A 15,336-nucleotide genomic window follows, 5' to 3' on the forward strand; every position below is an offset into this window, starting at 1 on the left:
CTCCAGTCGTCCTCGAACATACCGCGCCCTCCCCCAAAAAAGCCGTGCACTCACTCTTGAGCACGCATCGTGCCCACCTCAATCCGTCAACCACGCTCCATCCTTGGCATCCACGTTAACCACGTCCTGCCCATACCCTTGCCGTCAATGCGCTCTGCGGACCGTACCCCTCCCTCGTCGTCAATCGTACCCCGCCCTCATCGTCGACCGCGTCATCAATGTTGCCGTTCGACCAACACACTCCAGCCCCTCAAGCAGTGCGCCGGCCACCATCGAAGACGCAGCTAGCGCGCCTCGCGGTGGACAGCAAGAGGCTGAGGGCCCGGTAAGCTTCCCATCAGCCAACCAACCACCATCACTAACTCAAACTCTATGCGGCAGCGAGCGCGAGTCAACTAGAACTGCCGGAAACAACGAGGACCACGGAGTTCTTGCACCGACCGATCGCGAACCATCGCGCCCGCGCCCTTCCTCGTCTACTACAACCGCAGTTCAACAGCGCCCGAAGGCACATCCGACTTCGTCAAAGCGTCAGAAGACGCAGTCCACGGCTACCTCTCGGCTCGAGAACGCTGAAGAGCCATCTGGGGCTGCCCCGCGGCGCAAGCGAACGGCGCCAGCGACGACCAGAGCCGTAGACAACGCGGGACATTCAACTTGATTTCCAAGCGTGGGTGAATAGTTTCGATGTAGCACCAAGTCTGTAGCCTCTGTGCCCTTAATCCAGTCTTCCTGGTAGCATCTTAGCCATGCAATGTGCCCGCTGGCGAACAGTGACGGCGAGCGCTCGGGCAGCGCTGGCGCGATCACGATCGATCGATTCCCAATTTGGACCAACCGTGCGACTGGCGGGTTCAATGTACAATGCTAGGATGCAGGCTGTATACATAACCAACAAAATGGGTGATACAAGTGGGTGAGAACCCGTGAACCGCGTGTGGTTTAAATCGGACATGTACTGGGCGAAAATCATCCATTTGGCTTCACCCACACCCTGGGCTGTGTCCCCCAGGATGTGGGTGAATCCAATCCATCCTGATGGTCGGTAGACCCCATCTTATGGGTAAACCCGTGGTTGAATATCACCCACACCGAGTACCACAGTGCTAATACGCAGAGACGCGACGCGTCAAGTCAGACGCTCATGGTCGTGCATGGTCTCGCGCGGAGTCAGCCCGGCGCCGCCGCAAACGTACGGATCGGGAACTGCCGTACGTTCCTCGTCAGGATCTATGGCAATCAGCTACCCTATTACACTTTATCTACACGTACTCGTATGGTATTGCACGCGCCAGTTACTTCGAAGCATAAGCGACCTCTGAGAGGGTCGAAGACGTAGCCAATCACGTCCTGGTTAAGCTTGATACCCAGATCCCTGACAACAATCCTATCGGCAGGAGATGGCACGTCGACATCGAAGGTGAGGGCAACAACATCCCCTCTCGCACGCGTAGACGCGCAGCCGACAGCGTGCATAATGCCGCTTCTTGGGGAAATCGCCGAAGTGACCGCCCAGATGTACCTTTCTGTACGTTGTGTCGCGAGCGAGGTGGAGAATCCGACCGCGTCAGGAACTGTCGGTGGTTCGGGATATCGGCAAAGGGTTAACGAATCAAGACCAGGGTATCGCGACTAGGGTCCGTAGCCATCGGGGGCCTCCAACAGCATGTTAAACGTATTTCGTGATCTTCTGTACAGCAGTACAGATGCATGCAGACGGTCTTGTCAGGCACCACCGGAGGTACCCACCAGCGAACAAATACCTTGCCAATATATTTCCCGAATCTTGGATAGCTGATGGCAAGCAAATATCCAAAGCTGTTGGATCGCAACGCACAATTGGCCAATCGGAGGTCGCTTTGCGGCGAAACAGTTCCCGTTCTTTGAATGTCGGTACACCCATTGACTATAACAGGTATCGTGAAGGGTCCAGAGTGCCGAGCTTTGCGCAACTAATCTTTCCGTCCATGACAAGCTCGCTCAATGCCTTCGCAGTGCCCGGTGCGTTGCAGATCCCCTACGCCGCGTATTTGTTAGTATCCGTTAGCACTTTGAATGCCAGACATCACAAACCCAGCAAGTATGTCCCGTGGCTATGAACAATCCCTGCGCCACCTTCTTTGCTTCCCCGATGATAGGTCCGCCGCCGGTACTGACCACAGGGAGAAAACATGCCTGCCGCGCTTGCACCGTACCGAACCTCAACTGATCGCTGATGCTCGCCACGTGAGTTTCGATGCTGTCGCACGCTGCTTCGTCGACCTCGACTTCATCTACGCTGGGCGGCAAGGTCGATTTGTCGCCGGATCCGCATGCGTAAACCTCGTCTGGTCTGGCGTAGATCTCCGGTGTGACTAACTTGCTTCCACCAGACGATGTAGGGAGTTGTATCTCGGTGAAGAGACAGTACGGCGCGATATGCTCCCCCGCCTTGATCGTGATGGAGTGTGCGCGAGTTCCCGAGACCGGTATGGTTGGAACAAGCGATGGACTCCACGCGCCTGCCGAAAGGATAATTTTGGTAGCGGGTAGCATTTTCATTTCTCCGGAGGTATAATCGATGTACGTCACACCGACGACCTTCCCGTTCTCGCGTTCGATGCTCTTTGCTTGACCGAGAATAAGATCCGCTCCTTTCTCCTTCGCAAGTTCGAGCATGCTCGTAGTGAAGAGATATGGGTGGACTTGGGCCGTATGACCGTCGGGCGCCATGGAGGAGTAGCTTTCTGTAAGCTCTGGCTTGACCCAGTTCAGGTCTTTCGGTAGCGCGGCACCTTGGTGATGTCCTCGCCGTCCACCGTCCAGCCCATGTTCTTTCTCCAGGCTAGTCCACTTGCCAAGCCTCCCACTGGCATCCGGCTCTGTCCTGTTGATACGCTCCCCGTGCCCCTCCCAGTTCCCAACCTTCACAAACCGCCAGCCCCACCGGTGTTCCCCACCATGCTCCTCCGCGAGACGGACATGTTCTGGGAAGGAGACGTTCACCAGCTCCTTCGGATATGCCCAGCGAGCTACCAGTCCACCAGCTTTACCGGAGGCGCCTTGTGCAGCGCCAACTTTGGAGGCTTCCAATATAATGATCCGTGTGTTGCTCGAGAAGCGTGGATGTCGTGTAATGTAGTAGGCTGTGGATATAGTTCAAGACAGGTGTTGGCGAATAAGCATTCATGGTTACCTATCGTGCTCCCGATGATTCCGGCACCTATGATAACAATTTCTTCTGAAGTGCTGGACATGATCGACGATAGCTCTCAAGAAGACGGACGTAGTGGCTTGCAAGAAGAAAACTGATGGAGGTGGTGAAGGATGAGTGAAGTCAAGTCTTAGCGGATGCTGCAGAAATCCAATCTAGCCATGATATCATCAGCTCGGACCGGCTCGGACCGGAGAAGCTGCTTAGTCCGAGAGTTCAATGACATCTCGTGCACCAAGTGGGGAATTGGACGGAGACGATATAGACAGGACAGAGAATGTATGAGAGAACTTTGGATCGGACGGTGACGTGTCCGACGCGTATAGACCATATTCTTCGTCCTGAAACGTCCTTCCTGTCTGACGAGGGGGCGTGTGATGTGGCGACGAGCGGATACTGTTGGCTCGTTGACTAGCAACTTCAGGAGCAGAAGTGCAACGTTGTTCGCCTTCGGCTCGGTCTACAACTCCCGGGGCCCTCTGAGGATACGGTATCTTCACGGCATTCTTCGGAGCGAATGGCGTTGCCAGATGGCTACCCAGCCCTGAAACGGGGGCGGTTGTCCCAGAATCGACATTATCAGAGTATGATTCGTCGATAACCGATCTCGTTGTATGATATCGTCGCTTTGAAGTCGTTCGCTTAGCCATCTTGTCGGGCGTTCTTCTTGTGACCCGCATCGTGGTTGAACCACCAACCGGGGCTCGGCGAGAATCTGGTCCCAAACGACGAGTGGCGGCTTCTTTCGATGCCTCATCGTCAGTGGTATCGACAGCGTCGAGGTCGAAGTATTCTCCCTCTTCTTCTAGCTGCAGTTGTAGACGTTGTCTGATCCGTTGCTTTGGTGGGGCGTCTCGTGCCTGATGCTCTGTCGCAGACCCCCCAGCAGGACCACCTATTACACATGGATCATCGGTAGGCTCGTCATCCACGTCCATAGCACTCGTTGTGATTCCCGCCTCCCGCCTGTAGCATCCTCGAATAACGTCGCCCCAGAGGACGTATAGTTCGCACTGGGGACATGTACCGCCCCGCGGTATCATGGCAGGAATACCAGCGTCATCGTCGATTTGAGAGAGGAAGTGTGAGCTCAGGCATAGGATATGAGAAGTTGCAGTGCATTGGCGACTGGGGCAAACAGCAGAGGATAGGGGCTCGATCGCGTAGTCATCGATTCTTTGGGCACAGACGGAACATAGGGGGGCGGTTGTCGAGGAGAGCAACATGTTATGCTTGTCCAGGCACATTTTGGTGAAGTTCGCGTCCGCAACATCGATAGCTTCAGTTCTACCGGATCCCGGGTGGCCCGACCGCCCGTTGACACCTTCCAGCTCGACTGTATGCGTGAACCCAGGAGGGAGAGGTAATCCGTCTCGGTCGAGCTTGTTGGTGGCGTCTTTCCAGGCCTTGACAGCGTCTTCAGTGAAGAGGGTGACGCGTAGAGGCCAGCTTGTGTAAGGGTGGGAAGCGACCATTGTCCGTGCAATACTGAGCACCGATATGAGTCAAGGGTCGCCGATGGAATGTCAGAGAGACACGTACGCCACGTTCGCTTTGAGATATCTCCCGCCACTCAGCGTGTTCTTTCCACCTTCATCGCGTAGATGACGTGAGATGTGCGGATGCTGCCATGCCCACTCGAATTGTAGTGCGGCAAGTTTCGAGGGAAAGCCATGGACAATCATCTGCATAACCCATGGCCGGTTGTGTTGTGTCTTCCATGCACCCTGTGATATTTCTCCGTTGTGTTGTCTCCAGACCCAGGTTACTAAGGTGCAATACGCTAGGCAAGTATAACATGCGACATACCGAATGCGGCGGGGAGGATGCGGTGTTGAACCAATGTACGTTCTGCGAAAAAAACGTGAACCAACCAACGTCTGGCAGATTTGCAACTTCTCGTACGCTGTGGCTTTGGGTGTGCGGACGGACTTCAGGAGATAACATGCATAAAAAGGGGGGAAACGGTGCCGAGCCAGAGAAGATCTGTTATCCAGGATGGGTCGCGTAGCCATTATTATGCAAGGCTTCGTGTTGAAACTCGACGCGCCTTCGGTATATGCGCAGCCGGTAAGTATGAGCGAAAACGGGTGTGTCGGACTGAGAGTACGGCCCAACGCGGTCACATGGGAGCAACCTGCAGCTGTTGCTGACAGCGTATTGGGAAGCAGCACATTATATAGACAGTAGGAGGGCGTTGGCCAGAAGAGGTTGGGCAACCGGCTCCATCACAGACATAGCCGGTGTCGAGCACCGTTTCTTGGGGGAAGCATCGTAGGGAGCCATAGCTGTGCGGAAGCACATCCGAGGTCCGTTGCGCACACCGATTGCAGCTCCTTTCGCCATCAGCAGAACCGTAGTGTTATTTGTATTCGATGTATTCGTGAGGTATGCTACTTAAATTACTAATAACAAGATACGATGCGTATGTGACGGGAGTGATGCAATGCGGTGGAGACGATGCGGATGGTGTACATAGTAGGTAATAATATGAGCATACAGCGATGGTCGGGTTCTTCGGGTCCTTTACAGCATAAGACATGGCGCATGAGAGACAGCGAGCTCTCAAAACCGTGATACTCGCGGACCTCCAGTGGAGATGGCGATGGCGTCCAGAAGCAGCACCCAGCAGAGGTCGATGGCCGTCCACAGATCGTCGAGGTCAACGCCCAGAGTGCACGTGTTCCTCCAAAGTCCATTGACGCGCATTGCCCATTCGAGGAGCTTGGCCGCGGGGAACGACCGCGCTAGCAAAGCGGAGAACTCTTGGTCTATCCGCGCCTGTTCCTCGGTGGTGGCCGTCGGCGGGTATGAGGGTACCGGCATCGGGAGCAAAGCAGAGTAGAGGGCATCTTCGCGTCCGGTGTAGATGTACGTAAGGAGTAACGGGAAGGTTTGGGGCGAAGGGATGCAGATCGGGAGGAATGGGACAGTGATGGTCGCCGGCGCTTCTTCTGGAGCACTCTGTGCTGGTGGTGCCGGGATAGGAGGGAGGTTGGAACAGTGAGCGGCGAGCATGATGTGGTGAGCGGGATAGAGGTCGACCCGTTTGTTGCTCTCTCCAGGTAGTGCCCAGTTGCGGTATACGCCGAGTATGTGAGTGGGGAGTTCGGCGGTCTTGACATCGTTGACTACTATTTTAACCTCCTTTGGCATCTCCTCTTTGCGCTCCGGAGCAGACGCTTCGACGGATTGGAGGACCTTGTACATGCTAAGAAAGCGTCGACCGATCAGTATCGGCACATATCGATTGCAGATGGGAGGAACGTACGCATTGCCATGCTCTGCTAGCCTAAGCTGGATATAAGGGGTCGGCGTATCCGCGAGCTCAGGGTCGGCAGCGCGAATCGCCTCCCGGTTGATTGGCTTGAAGGCAGGTTTCGTCAGGCGGCGAGGGAGCGAGACAGAGCTTGAAGCAGCGGGCTTGGCTTCGGGCATGTCGACGTCCATAGTAGAGTTGGTCGGCGCATGCGTCGCGCGATCGATCCGCTCGTGCTGGGGCGCGGGGGTGCGCCGCCGCGGCTTGATCTGGTCGGGGGCATATCGGGAAGCGCCGTTCGCGCGGGCACGGCGACGACGGGAGGCGGCGCGGATGTGGTTGGTTACACTGACGAGGCGGGCGCCAAACTGGGCGACGGATGCCTTGGTTGTGGGCGTCACACGTGGGGGCGTGTTCTCAAGGTTCGCTTTGGTGCGCATGGCGGCTTTGGAAGGCATTTTTGCGGACGAGTGGAATGGGCAAGACGTCGAGGAGGAGGGGCGCAGGGTCGACAGTCGGGCGGATTGGCTCGCCAAGTCGACGACGACGGGCTGTCTTTATACGCTGCTACCCTTGCATGATTGAGACGGCGACTGTAGGGCCTGTTGCCCTAATATGGTGCTTGGGCAGCAACGATTGACATACAACATGGACCCACAAGGTACCACAGGCTATTACAAGGTATTACAATCTCTGGTGCACACATAACTTACCTAACGGTCTTCCCCGAGTTCAGAAGCATTCAACTCAATGCCCAAGCGGACCCATTCAGACATTTGCATTCGTGCCCATGTCCGCCCTTGAATCAAACAATATATGCAAACCCGTCGACATATATGGATTTCAGGACGGATTCACCACGAATCGCCGTGCGGGCCATCCGGCGCATTACACGCAGAAGGTCGCAGCCCCTCATTGCCTGTCCGTCGAAGGGGCAGTCTCCGTAGGGGCTGGGGGTCCATATTTGCGCCTGTTTTGGCATGACGGTCCATGATTCCACTCAGAGGTGTTGTGGCTGTGCGTCCGCCGAGGAAGCAAAAGGTAGCAAACAACGCGCACAACTTTGTTGTACTTCCTATTGCCGCAGCTTGGGAAGATAATCGCTGGCTGCATCTATTGTTCTGATGCAGTCGGAATATGGAAGCTTGTCTCTGCACAACAAGAACACAACAAGGACATTGGGCCTGCAGGTTGCATTGCTACAGTAGGGACAACCGATTGGCTGCCACCGAGAGATGTGGAGATTGAGCAGCACGCGTTCAAGCGCGTGCCATCCCAGATGGTAATAAGAATAATTTGTTTTGTTTGCCCCGTCGATGCTAGGACGCGTGTAGGAGTTGGTCCACGCAGATCAAAATTGACCCATGCAGGTGCTGCAGCTGGTGTTCCGCGGCCGTCAGAGCCAGATACAGCACGGGCCGACCAGATATGCAGATACATATCCACGGCAATGGTGTTATACTTATACGGCGTGTTATACATGAAGGGGCGACAGTGAAACGTTAATTATCACGCAGTGTCTGAACGCGGTCACATGATGTCGGACACAGGCCGTTTAATTGTGGTTGGTTTCAGAACAGTCCTGGGGCCTTGTGTTCTCGTTTGCTGAGGCCGTTGCCGTTTGGTCTTCGTAAAAGCCGCTATCATTGTCATTTCTACTCCAGCGCATTGTATTACTGCCCTGCCGCGCCTGAACTTCTGATTTTTCGTTGATTCGGACCAGGCGTTGGTTGTATGATCAACAACAGCCAAACGTGGACCCACAGCTAAACGAAACTTGACGACCGACGAACGTCTACGACTGTTTGCAGACCTTATTCCCTTCATCTCAATCTCACACTACGCACACATCCCACCAAGACAACCGCACTGCGGCGCCGGTCCGTCATGGACACACACACTCAGATACTCTTTAACTCCCCCGCACTGCACTCGCTCAAACGAGACCAACTCCTGAAACTCTGCAAGACCCATGGTGTCAAGGCATCCGGAAAGAACGTCGAGATCATCGAGCGGCTGCGGCAACACGGCCTCCAGCTCCAGAAAGGCGCCTCTAGTACCTCGACAGCCGTTCCGGACTCGAACGCTGCCTCGACTAGCGAGGCCTCCGCCTCTCCCCCCTCACGCGCGTCTTCGGAACCAGAAAGTGATAATTTCCATCTCAACGTCAACCCAAGCTACGGCATGCCGCGGCCCTCGGAGCAATGGGAGATCGTGATGGATACCATCGAAGAGTTGGACGAAGCCTCGCAGGGAACGCTGAACTCCCATAAATCCCTGAACCGCCTGGGTGCAGGCGCTTCTGGCGAGTTCGGAATAGCGGGGAGCACGGGGTCTAAATGTTTGTTCTATTGGTATTTCCGCTGAAGTGACGACTGACAACATCGCGCTAGCTTCCTCTTCCGTTTCTTCCTCAATCAAAGCACTTGCCACCTCTTTAGGCCTCAAACGAGGGGCATCCACCAAATCAACAGGTAGCACTGGCATCTTTCCATCTGTCCCACCTTCTACAGCGTCTTCGCCATCGAAGACGTATGCCATACCTTCGGCCTCGAATGGGCCTTCTGGTGAACTCACTCTTACCTCTGTACCATATACAAGCACTTCCGCGGCCGGTCCTCCTGTCACTGATCACTTTGTTTGGGGTGATGATGGCGCTCGGTGAGCCCTTGTTTTGCTCACACGGAGATCGTGATTCTGAGAAATTCACTTTGCAGTCGTGAATCGCTGAACGCACCGTTGCCCGGAACGGTGCATCGCCCAGGCGCTCCCGCTCCATCAGGAAACGTTCGTCTAAGCATGGGTACCAGCGGCCAGGCCGGCAGCACAACTGTGCGCCTGGTCAGCCTCACTTCATCCAGTAGCGAAACCACCGACAACACCAGCGCGGCCCCTAGTGCGGCCAATGGTTTGAGCATCTGGGACAGCCCGCCCAAGCTTCCGGCCTTCCAGACAACTTTCGACCTTATAATGGGCACGCCAGGTGGCATTCCCAGCGCGTGGCCGCAAGCTGCATGGCCGACTTCCCCCACTCCCGCGAAGAACCTTTATCCCGCTCTCCCGTCGGACCCTCAGCCAATGGCTAACGTTCAGGCCGAAGCCGACGTAGATATGGGTATGCCGGGTGGCTTCGAAGGCTCTGCGTCTCCTCTCACGGCACTGCATATATCTTCTCCTCAGTCCGCGACCACCGCCAACGCAACGGCATACACCGTGGACGGCACGGCCCATACGCGTACGAGCGTAATGGATTTGTTCCCTCCACCGCCTTCTGCGTCGGATACCGCTGCACCTAGGACACCTTCGCAATCCCAACCGTTTGTGTTCGGTTCCCCTGCTCCTGAACACAATGTTTCGAACCAGCAATTCGCTCAGGCAGCCAACATCGTTCTTGCTGAGATGAACGCTCGTCTGGGGCTGACCGGGAATGCCGCCGTGACGACCGATATTCTGAATGTGAAGAAGTTCGAAGGTTCAGCACTACAGGCAAAAGGGTCTCCTTCTTTTGCTCTCTATGTGATACTTACGCGCTGATTCTCTAGGCGGGACCGAAAACCAGCCGGGACAAGTTCGGCTACGATAAGGCTCATCAAGAAGTGTTCGAAAAGATGGAGGGCATCGCTGAGTACACCCAGAGGCGCGCAAATGCAGGCGCCCGGGTCGGTATCAAGAGAAAGAGCGATGTTCTCGGTCCCAATCGTGGACCCGCGGGCCGTCGCTCCAGTACAGCGCGAGTCATCAGCAACGGCACGCGCAAGAAGATGCTTCCGGGTTCTTTCGGCGACGACATGGACGATGACGAACCACAGGATGAGAATAGGAGGATGAGCAAGAGGGCGCGGGTTAGCTTGGATCAGGTGACACGGCAGGGCACAGAGCCTTGTGCACCGGCTCAAGATGACCAGGCAGACCCTGAGGATGAACTCCGGCGCCAGAAGGAGAGAGAGGCTATTCGCAGGAAACTTGAGCTCAACAGGGCAAGGAGGCGAAGCAGCCGCGGCATGCCTGTACCCAGAACGAGCATAGGACGCGTGGGTCAACGTATGTGGATGTTTTGAATCCTTCCGGTCTGCGCTGACCCATTGTCTGACAGCGCCACCTGTGACCAAAGGTCGCTTTGGTTTCTTGGGGGCAGCGAAATCATTCGTAGGAAAGGTTTGGGGCACGAAGGCTTCTACAGACAACAGCGCTGCTCAGAAGAAGGCACAACTCCCATCGAACGCGAAGACGGTCAACCAACCTGCCACTGCACCCGCGGCCGAACAGAGGAAGAAGCTCTTCAAACCAGCGCCAAGCACAAAGATAGGACCCGCACCGTCAACCGACGGAAGTGTCAGGAGTTCCCGATCGTCTATGGCCTCCCGCCCATCCACTGCACCTAGCGCTAGGCGAAGTATCGTAGGAGCTGCTCGTCAAAGCTCTGCGGGAACTGCAGGATCTCGCGTTCCTGGTTCAACCGGAACGATGACGTCTGTAAAGGCTGCCTTCCGGACGTCCGTCGCTGGAGTGAACTCTCTCGGGGCCCGCAATAGCTCGGCGGGGAACCAGCTCACTTCCCGACCGTCGTCACTGGGCGCAAGGAGCGCTCTGACGCGAACTGATTCCCCGAAGATTGGATCAAGTTGCACCTCCAATCGAGTTAGTGAAGTTGCCAGCCCGAACGGAGCGGAGATTAAGAGGGTCTCGCGATTACTTGCACCAACTGCAAGCTCACTGGCGAAAATGCAAAGCGCAGTTCGACCGTCGACTCACGCCTCGGCATCTGGATCAACCTCCAGACTCACCGGCACAAAGCAAGCCTTGGAACCCATCACGAACGCGGCGGAGCCTCGTCCCCCTGGAGTAATCTTCAGCAAGCCCATCTCGATGTCCGCTGCGGCTTTGACCAGTCCGACAACGAAAATTCCATCGCCGGTCGGCAAGTCCCTCGCGCATCGTGCTGAAGACGCCGGTGTTTCCAACGGTTCCGAGAACCTTGGGCCCTCATTGGTTCGAAGCCCGCAACCTCGTGCAGCCGGCCCTATACGTAAACCACGCATTTCGCGCTCGAAGGTAATCGCGAAGCTGGGTGCTCAACGATCTACCAACCCACCAGGACCTTCTACGCGCCCCTCTGGAGGCAAGTCGTCGGGCACCAGAACCCGTTCGAGTATGGGTGCGGCTGTGGCCGATAGGAAATCTCTGGGCGGCGCTGGGCGGGTCTCTGCATCAGGCGCCGACAACGGGGTTGCTCTGAGCGCGAAGAAAAAGGCGAGGCAAAGCGAATACGCTCGCAGACGAAGTCAAGCTGCTCCTCGCGCCACCATTGACGCAACCTCCACAGAGATGGCTATCGACGGCTAACATTCCGTTCGTCGCCGTCCGTGGATGCTGATATATGTATTGATAACGGACGAATTTCTTGAAGCTTCATCTGTCTTCCACTTTTTTTGCATGCGATCTTCGCCATATGTATCCATCCGCATTGCTGCTGGTCAGGTTATGTCCAAATCCATGTCATGATCGAATCCTGGATTGTAGATCATCCGCGGCCGGTGTTGGCTGGGATCAGTCTGACCCGCAGCTGCTCCGATCAGAATGACTCGATGCGTAACCATATTGGCAGGTTCCGCCTGCATCAGCTTCCTAAGGCTTGCTGCGAGTGTTTAAATACCCTGCCATCACTGCACGCCCGTTTGCCAAGCTGTCCGTTCTACCTCTGTACGTTTTCTATTAGCTGTGTCGTAGCACCGCCTCGAATACAAGGTATAGCCATGGCAGAAAACGAACTGGCACATCAAACATATCATGGAAGCTGTCATTGCGGCGCATTCCAGTTCTCGGTGAAGCTGCCGCAATTGAAATCTGTGACCACCTGCAACTGCAGCCTATGTTCCAAAAATGGCTCGTACTGGACGATAGCGAAGACGCCAGAGGATGTTGTATTTGAATCCGGAAACGACACCCTTAAGACGTACGAATTCGGAGGAAAAAACGTCAAATACAAAGTAAGCACCCACTTGGATCTCCAATTGGGCAGGCCTTGAGTTATATCTCAGTTTTGCCCAACGTGTGGTTCTTCTGTCCTCGGACAAATCACAAATGGGTCTACCCTGATCAACGTCAGTCACAACATCGCCCAAATACCTCGAATGACATTATAAGTATAACCATGACACGCTATTTGCTAGGCGCGCATGCTTAAGGACGTGAAGATCTCGACTATAGCTGTCAATAAGTGATGTCATGACCGTCGCCCTTGGGAATCTATGCTGATAGTCCCCTCGATTGACAGATCCGAGTGTATCAGTCGTGCGCCTGCGTATGAGCATCCGAAGTACACGGGTCCAGAGATTGTACCGCAAACGGGAGAAAGGCTTTACACCGGGAGCTGCCATTGCGGTGGTGTGACCCTGGCGGTCAGAACGAAGCCGTTGAGCCTCGTTGAGGTGCGGGAGTGCGACTGCAGTATCTGCACGGCGGTGGGCGGCGTTCATCCATTCACACACGTCGATCCCTGATTTTGTGCTTTCAGAACGCATACGTGTTCTTCTATCCAAAGGTTGAGAAGGTTGGAATATCGGAGGCGAACCCTGGAATCATTACGACATACCAATTCGCGCGCAAGTTTCTGGAGCACAAATTCTGTTCGATCTGCGGTGTGTCGACACACGTGAAGGTTATTGGCCCTCCCCCGGAAATTGTGGCGAAGATGTCCGACGCCGGTAAAGAGCAAGCTCGTCAGATGGTGGCGATCATGCCCGTTAATCTGCGGATCCTGGACGGCGTCGAGTGGGAGGAGATTAAGATTAGCGATTCCGAAGGCCCTCCGGCTGCGGCCTGAGTATGACAATAGGGGGCCTCAAAGTTGGCGATTATGGGACAGATTACGGAGTGGATTCGAAAGTCGATTATGGTCGCGGATTACGGTCGAATCGAGTGTAGCGGCTCCAGAGCCGCTACACTCGATTCGACCCATAATCCGATTCTGCTACGACTAGTGCAGTGCATGTTGGAGAGACCTCCTTGCTGTCATGTATCTGAGCCCATATCCATTCCCGAGCCTGGTACGAGCACCCGATGCTTGTAGACGTCTGTATCAGACACAGGACATGGGCACAGTCAATGGATTCACGGAGTACTTTGTGGATGACGCCCGACCTTTACGGTCCGGTTCCTAGTCGATTCACCACTCCATCCGCATCTCTGCATATAATATGCATCCCGTACTAGTTCCTGGTTTCTTACTGCATGCTATGGGGCCCGTATACGTCTACTATCAGACAGGGCTGCCGCCAGCACTCCTCGTACAGTTATGGATGTGCTACACCTATGTCTGTGTCCCTCCTACGTCTGCGATATGCGAAACGCCATATTTGGCTATCCGCTTGACATTCCAACCTGCCTGTCATACACGGATTGTGAAAGCTGCGCTGCCGCACACAGTGGCGGGCGACGTCAAGCTCACCTGGTTGAGTCTGGGTAAGTCTCAGTCTGTGGAGGACAGAAGTAAAGCGACTTGTATTGCAACGCTCAGACAGTCCTGTATATATACTACAGAGAGTGGCTATGCGGTGCAATCACATGCTAAGCTATAGAACAATAAAGAAGGCTGTGGAACGTAGCTACGCACAGCCTATTGTGTCAGAAATAGATACAGCTGTGCCGAGGACGGCAGTCAAGGCAGGCTGTGCCAGCGCCTGTGAATCGGTGGCTGTAGAGCGCCAATTCAACACTCCCCCTCGCTGAGTGCAACGGTAGGCACGTAAGCGGGTACGGCGCAAAAATGCAGCCACAGGGAGGACAATGGTTTCAACCGAACACTAGGCCCAGTTGTGACCTGAACTTGAGGAACTTTTCATGCCCTAAGTTCTTGGTGAACATGTCTGCGGGGTTCTCAGAACCTTCGATGTAGAACAGCTCGAGCTCCCTATTGACGTGCTCACGAATGAAGTGGTATAGCACATCAATGTGTTTGGAGCGGCGCTCAGTAACCGCATTGGATGCGATGAATATCGATCCTTGGTTATCACCGCAGATGGGTAGTCGGTTAAACCTATACCCGAGCTCCATGAACAAAGCTCGTATCCAGAGCATTTGGCGACTGCAATCAGAGAGTGCCATATACTCTGCTTCTGTAGACGACAGTGCAACAGTTTTCTGTGCTCGTGAAGTCCAGGAGACTATCCCGTTAGCCAATTTGATGAAGTAGCCTGTGATCGACCGTCTCGAATTAGGGTCTGAAGCCCAGTCAGAGTCAGTACATGCCAAAAAGCCTAATCCCGAGCCGCCATCATACTTCAAGGAGTAATCCTTGGTGCCGACTAAGTAGCGGCAAATGTATAAGGCTTTGGCGAGGTGATCCTTAGAGGGATTGGCCGAGTGTCGCGCAAGTGCGGTCACTGCAAAGGCAATGTCTGGTCGAGTGCCAATCATAAGATAAAGCAACGATCCGATAACGGTCTGGAAACGATTCCTAAGAACCGGATCAACAGGTGCTTCATTGGTCTTAGGCAAATAGCCAGTTGGCAATGGTGTGGGTGCGACTCGCGCATTCTCCATACCAAAACGCTGCAGTATTTTGTCTAGGTAGGCTCGCTGGTCAAGATGGACACAGTTGCCTTTCCAAGTGATACGCATACGTAAGAACTCTTTGCCGTCGAGTTCTCTGCACTCCCACTTATCCATGAAAGCTCGTTTGAGCCTTAGGACGGTAGGAGAGTTCTTGGGCCCCATAAAGAAGGCATCGTCAACATAGACTACGGCAATGCAGAAATTGCCATCTTTGTTGTAGACGAATATACCAGCGTCTGACACCAGGCGTTTAAAGCCTAGGTCGGCCATGGACCGGTCGAGGGCTTCCACCAAGCTAACCCTGCCTGTTAAGTCCGTAGAGCGCGCGGCG

General features: G+C 54.9%; 7 protein-coding genes across 7 annotated transcripts; 3 read left to right on the forward strand and 4 right to left on the reverse strand.

The window, feature by feature from the left end:
* Positions 1-218: 218 nt before the first annotated feature.
* Positions 219-661, forward strand: PUNSTDRAFT_130192 (uncharacterized protein; the record flags this gene model as incomplete). Its single annotated transcript, XM_007379416.1, has 2 exons — positions 219-325; positions 382-661. 2 exons carry the CDS (start codon positions 219-221, stop codon positions 659-661), a joined length of 387 nt encoding a protein of 128 aa, XP_007379478.1.
* Positions 662-1,224: 563 nt separating this feature from the next.
* On the reverse strand, positions 1,225-3,239 carry PUNSTDRAFT_81026 (FAD dependent oxidoreductase; the record flags this gene model as incomplete). The annotated part of the gene is made up of 3 exons (XM_007379417.1): positions 1,225-2,017; positions 2,074-3,125; positions 3,176-3,239. 3 exons carry the CDS (start codon positions 3,234-3,236, stop codon positions 1,907-1,909), a joined length of 1,224 nt encoding a protein of 407 aa, XP_007379479.1. The 3' UTR covers positions 1,225-1,906.
* Positions 3,240-3,304: 65 nt separating this feature from the next.
* On the reverse strand, positions 3,305-4,095 carry PUNSTDRAFT_118024 (uncharacterized protein). Its single transcript, XM_007379418.1, has one exon. It carries the CDS (start codon positions 3,871-3,873, stop codon positions 3,397-3,399), a length of 477 nt encoding a protein of 158 aa, XP_007379480.1. The 5' UTR covers positions 3,874-4,095; the 3' UTR covers positions 3,305-3,396.
* A 309-nt stretch (positions 4,096-4,404) lies between these two features.
* PUNSTDRAFT_81028 (uncharacterized protein) lies at positions 4,405-4,945 on the reverse strand (the record flags this gene model as incomplete). The annotated part of the gene is made up of 2 exons (XM_007379419.1): positions 4,736-4,945; positions 4,405-4,681 (listed from the first exon to the last, which is right to left on the reverse strand). Coding segments are annotated over exons 1-2 (426 nt in total), but the record flags the coding sequence as incomplete, so codon positions are not given.
* A 716-nt stretch (positions 4,946-5,661) lies between these two features.
* On the reverse strand, positions 5,662-6,778 carry PUNSTDRAFT_81029 (uncharacterized protein). Its single transcript, XM_007379420.1, has 2 exons — positions 6,465-6,778; positions 5,662-6,404 (listed from the first exon to the last, which is right to left on the reverse strand). Exons 1-2 carry the CDS (start codon positions 6,641-6,643, stop codon positions 5,759-5,761), a joined length of 825 nt encoding a protein of 274 aa, XP_007379482.1. The 5' UTR covers positions 6,644-6,778; the 3' UTR covers positions 5,662-5,758.
* A 1,561-nt stretch (positions 6,779-8,339) lies between these two features.
* Positions 8,340-11,897, forward strand: PUNSTDRAFT_140827 (uncharacterized protein; the record flags this gene model as incomplete). Its single annotated transcript, XM_007379421.1, has 5 exons — positions 8,340-8,793; positions 8,846-9,113; positions 9,170-9,938; positions 9,995-10,493; positions 10,546-11,897. The coding sequence occupies 5 exons, from the start codon at positions 8,340-8,342 to the stop codon at positions 11,793-11,795; spliced, it is 3,240 nt and encodes a 1,079-aa protein (XP_007379483.1). The 3' UTR covers positions 11,796-11,897.
* Positions 11,898-12,141: 244 nt separating this feature from the next.
* Positions 12,142-13,368, forward strand: PUNSTDRAFT_118027 (uncharacterized protein). The gene is made up of 5 exons (XM_007379422.1): positions 12,142-12,439; positions 12,491-12,553; positions 12,623-12,669; positions 12,727-12,913; positions 12,967-13,368. The coding sequence occupies exons 1-5, from the start codon at positions 12,206-12,208 to the stop codon at positions 13,273-13,275; spliced, it is 840 nt and encodes a 279-aa protein (XP_007379484.1). The 5' UTR covers positions 12,142-12,205; the 3' UTR covers positions 13,276-13,368.
* Positions 13,369-15,336: the final 1,968 nt, after the last annotated feature.

This window comes from Punctularia strigosozonata, assembly GCF_000264995.1.
Source record: "Punctularia strigosozonata HHB-11173 SS5 unplaced genomic scaffold PUNSTscaffold_1, whole genome shotgun sequence".
In the NCBI taxonomy this organism is placed as follows: domain Eukaryota; kingdom Fungi; phylum Basidiomycota; class Agaricomycetes; order Corticiales; family Punctulariaceae; genus Punctularia; species Punctularia strigosozonata.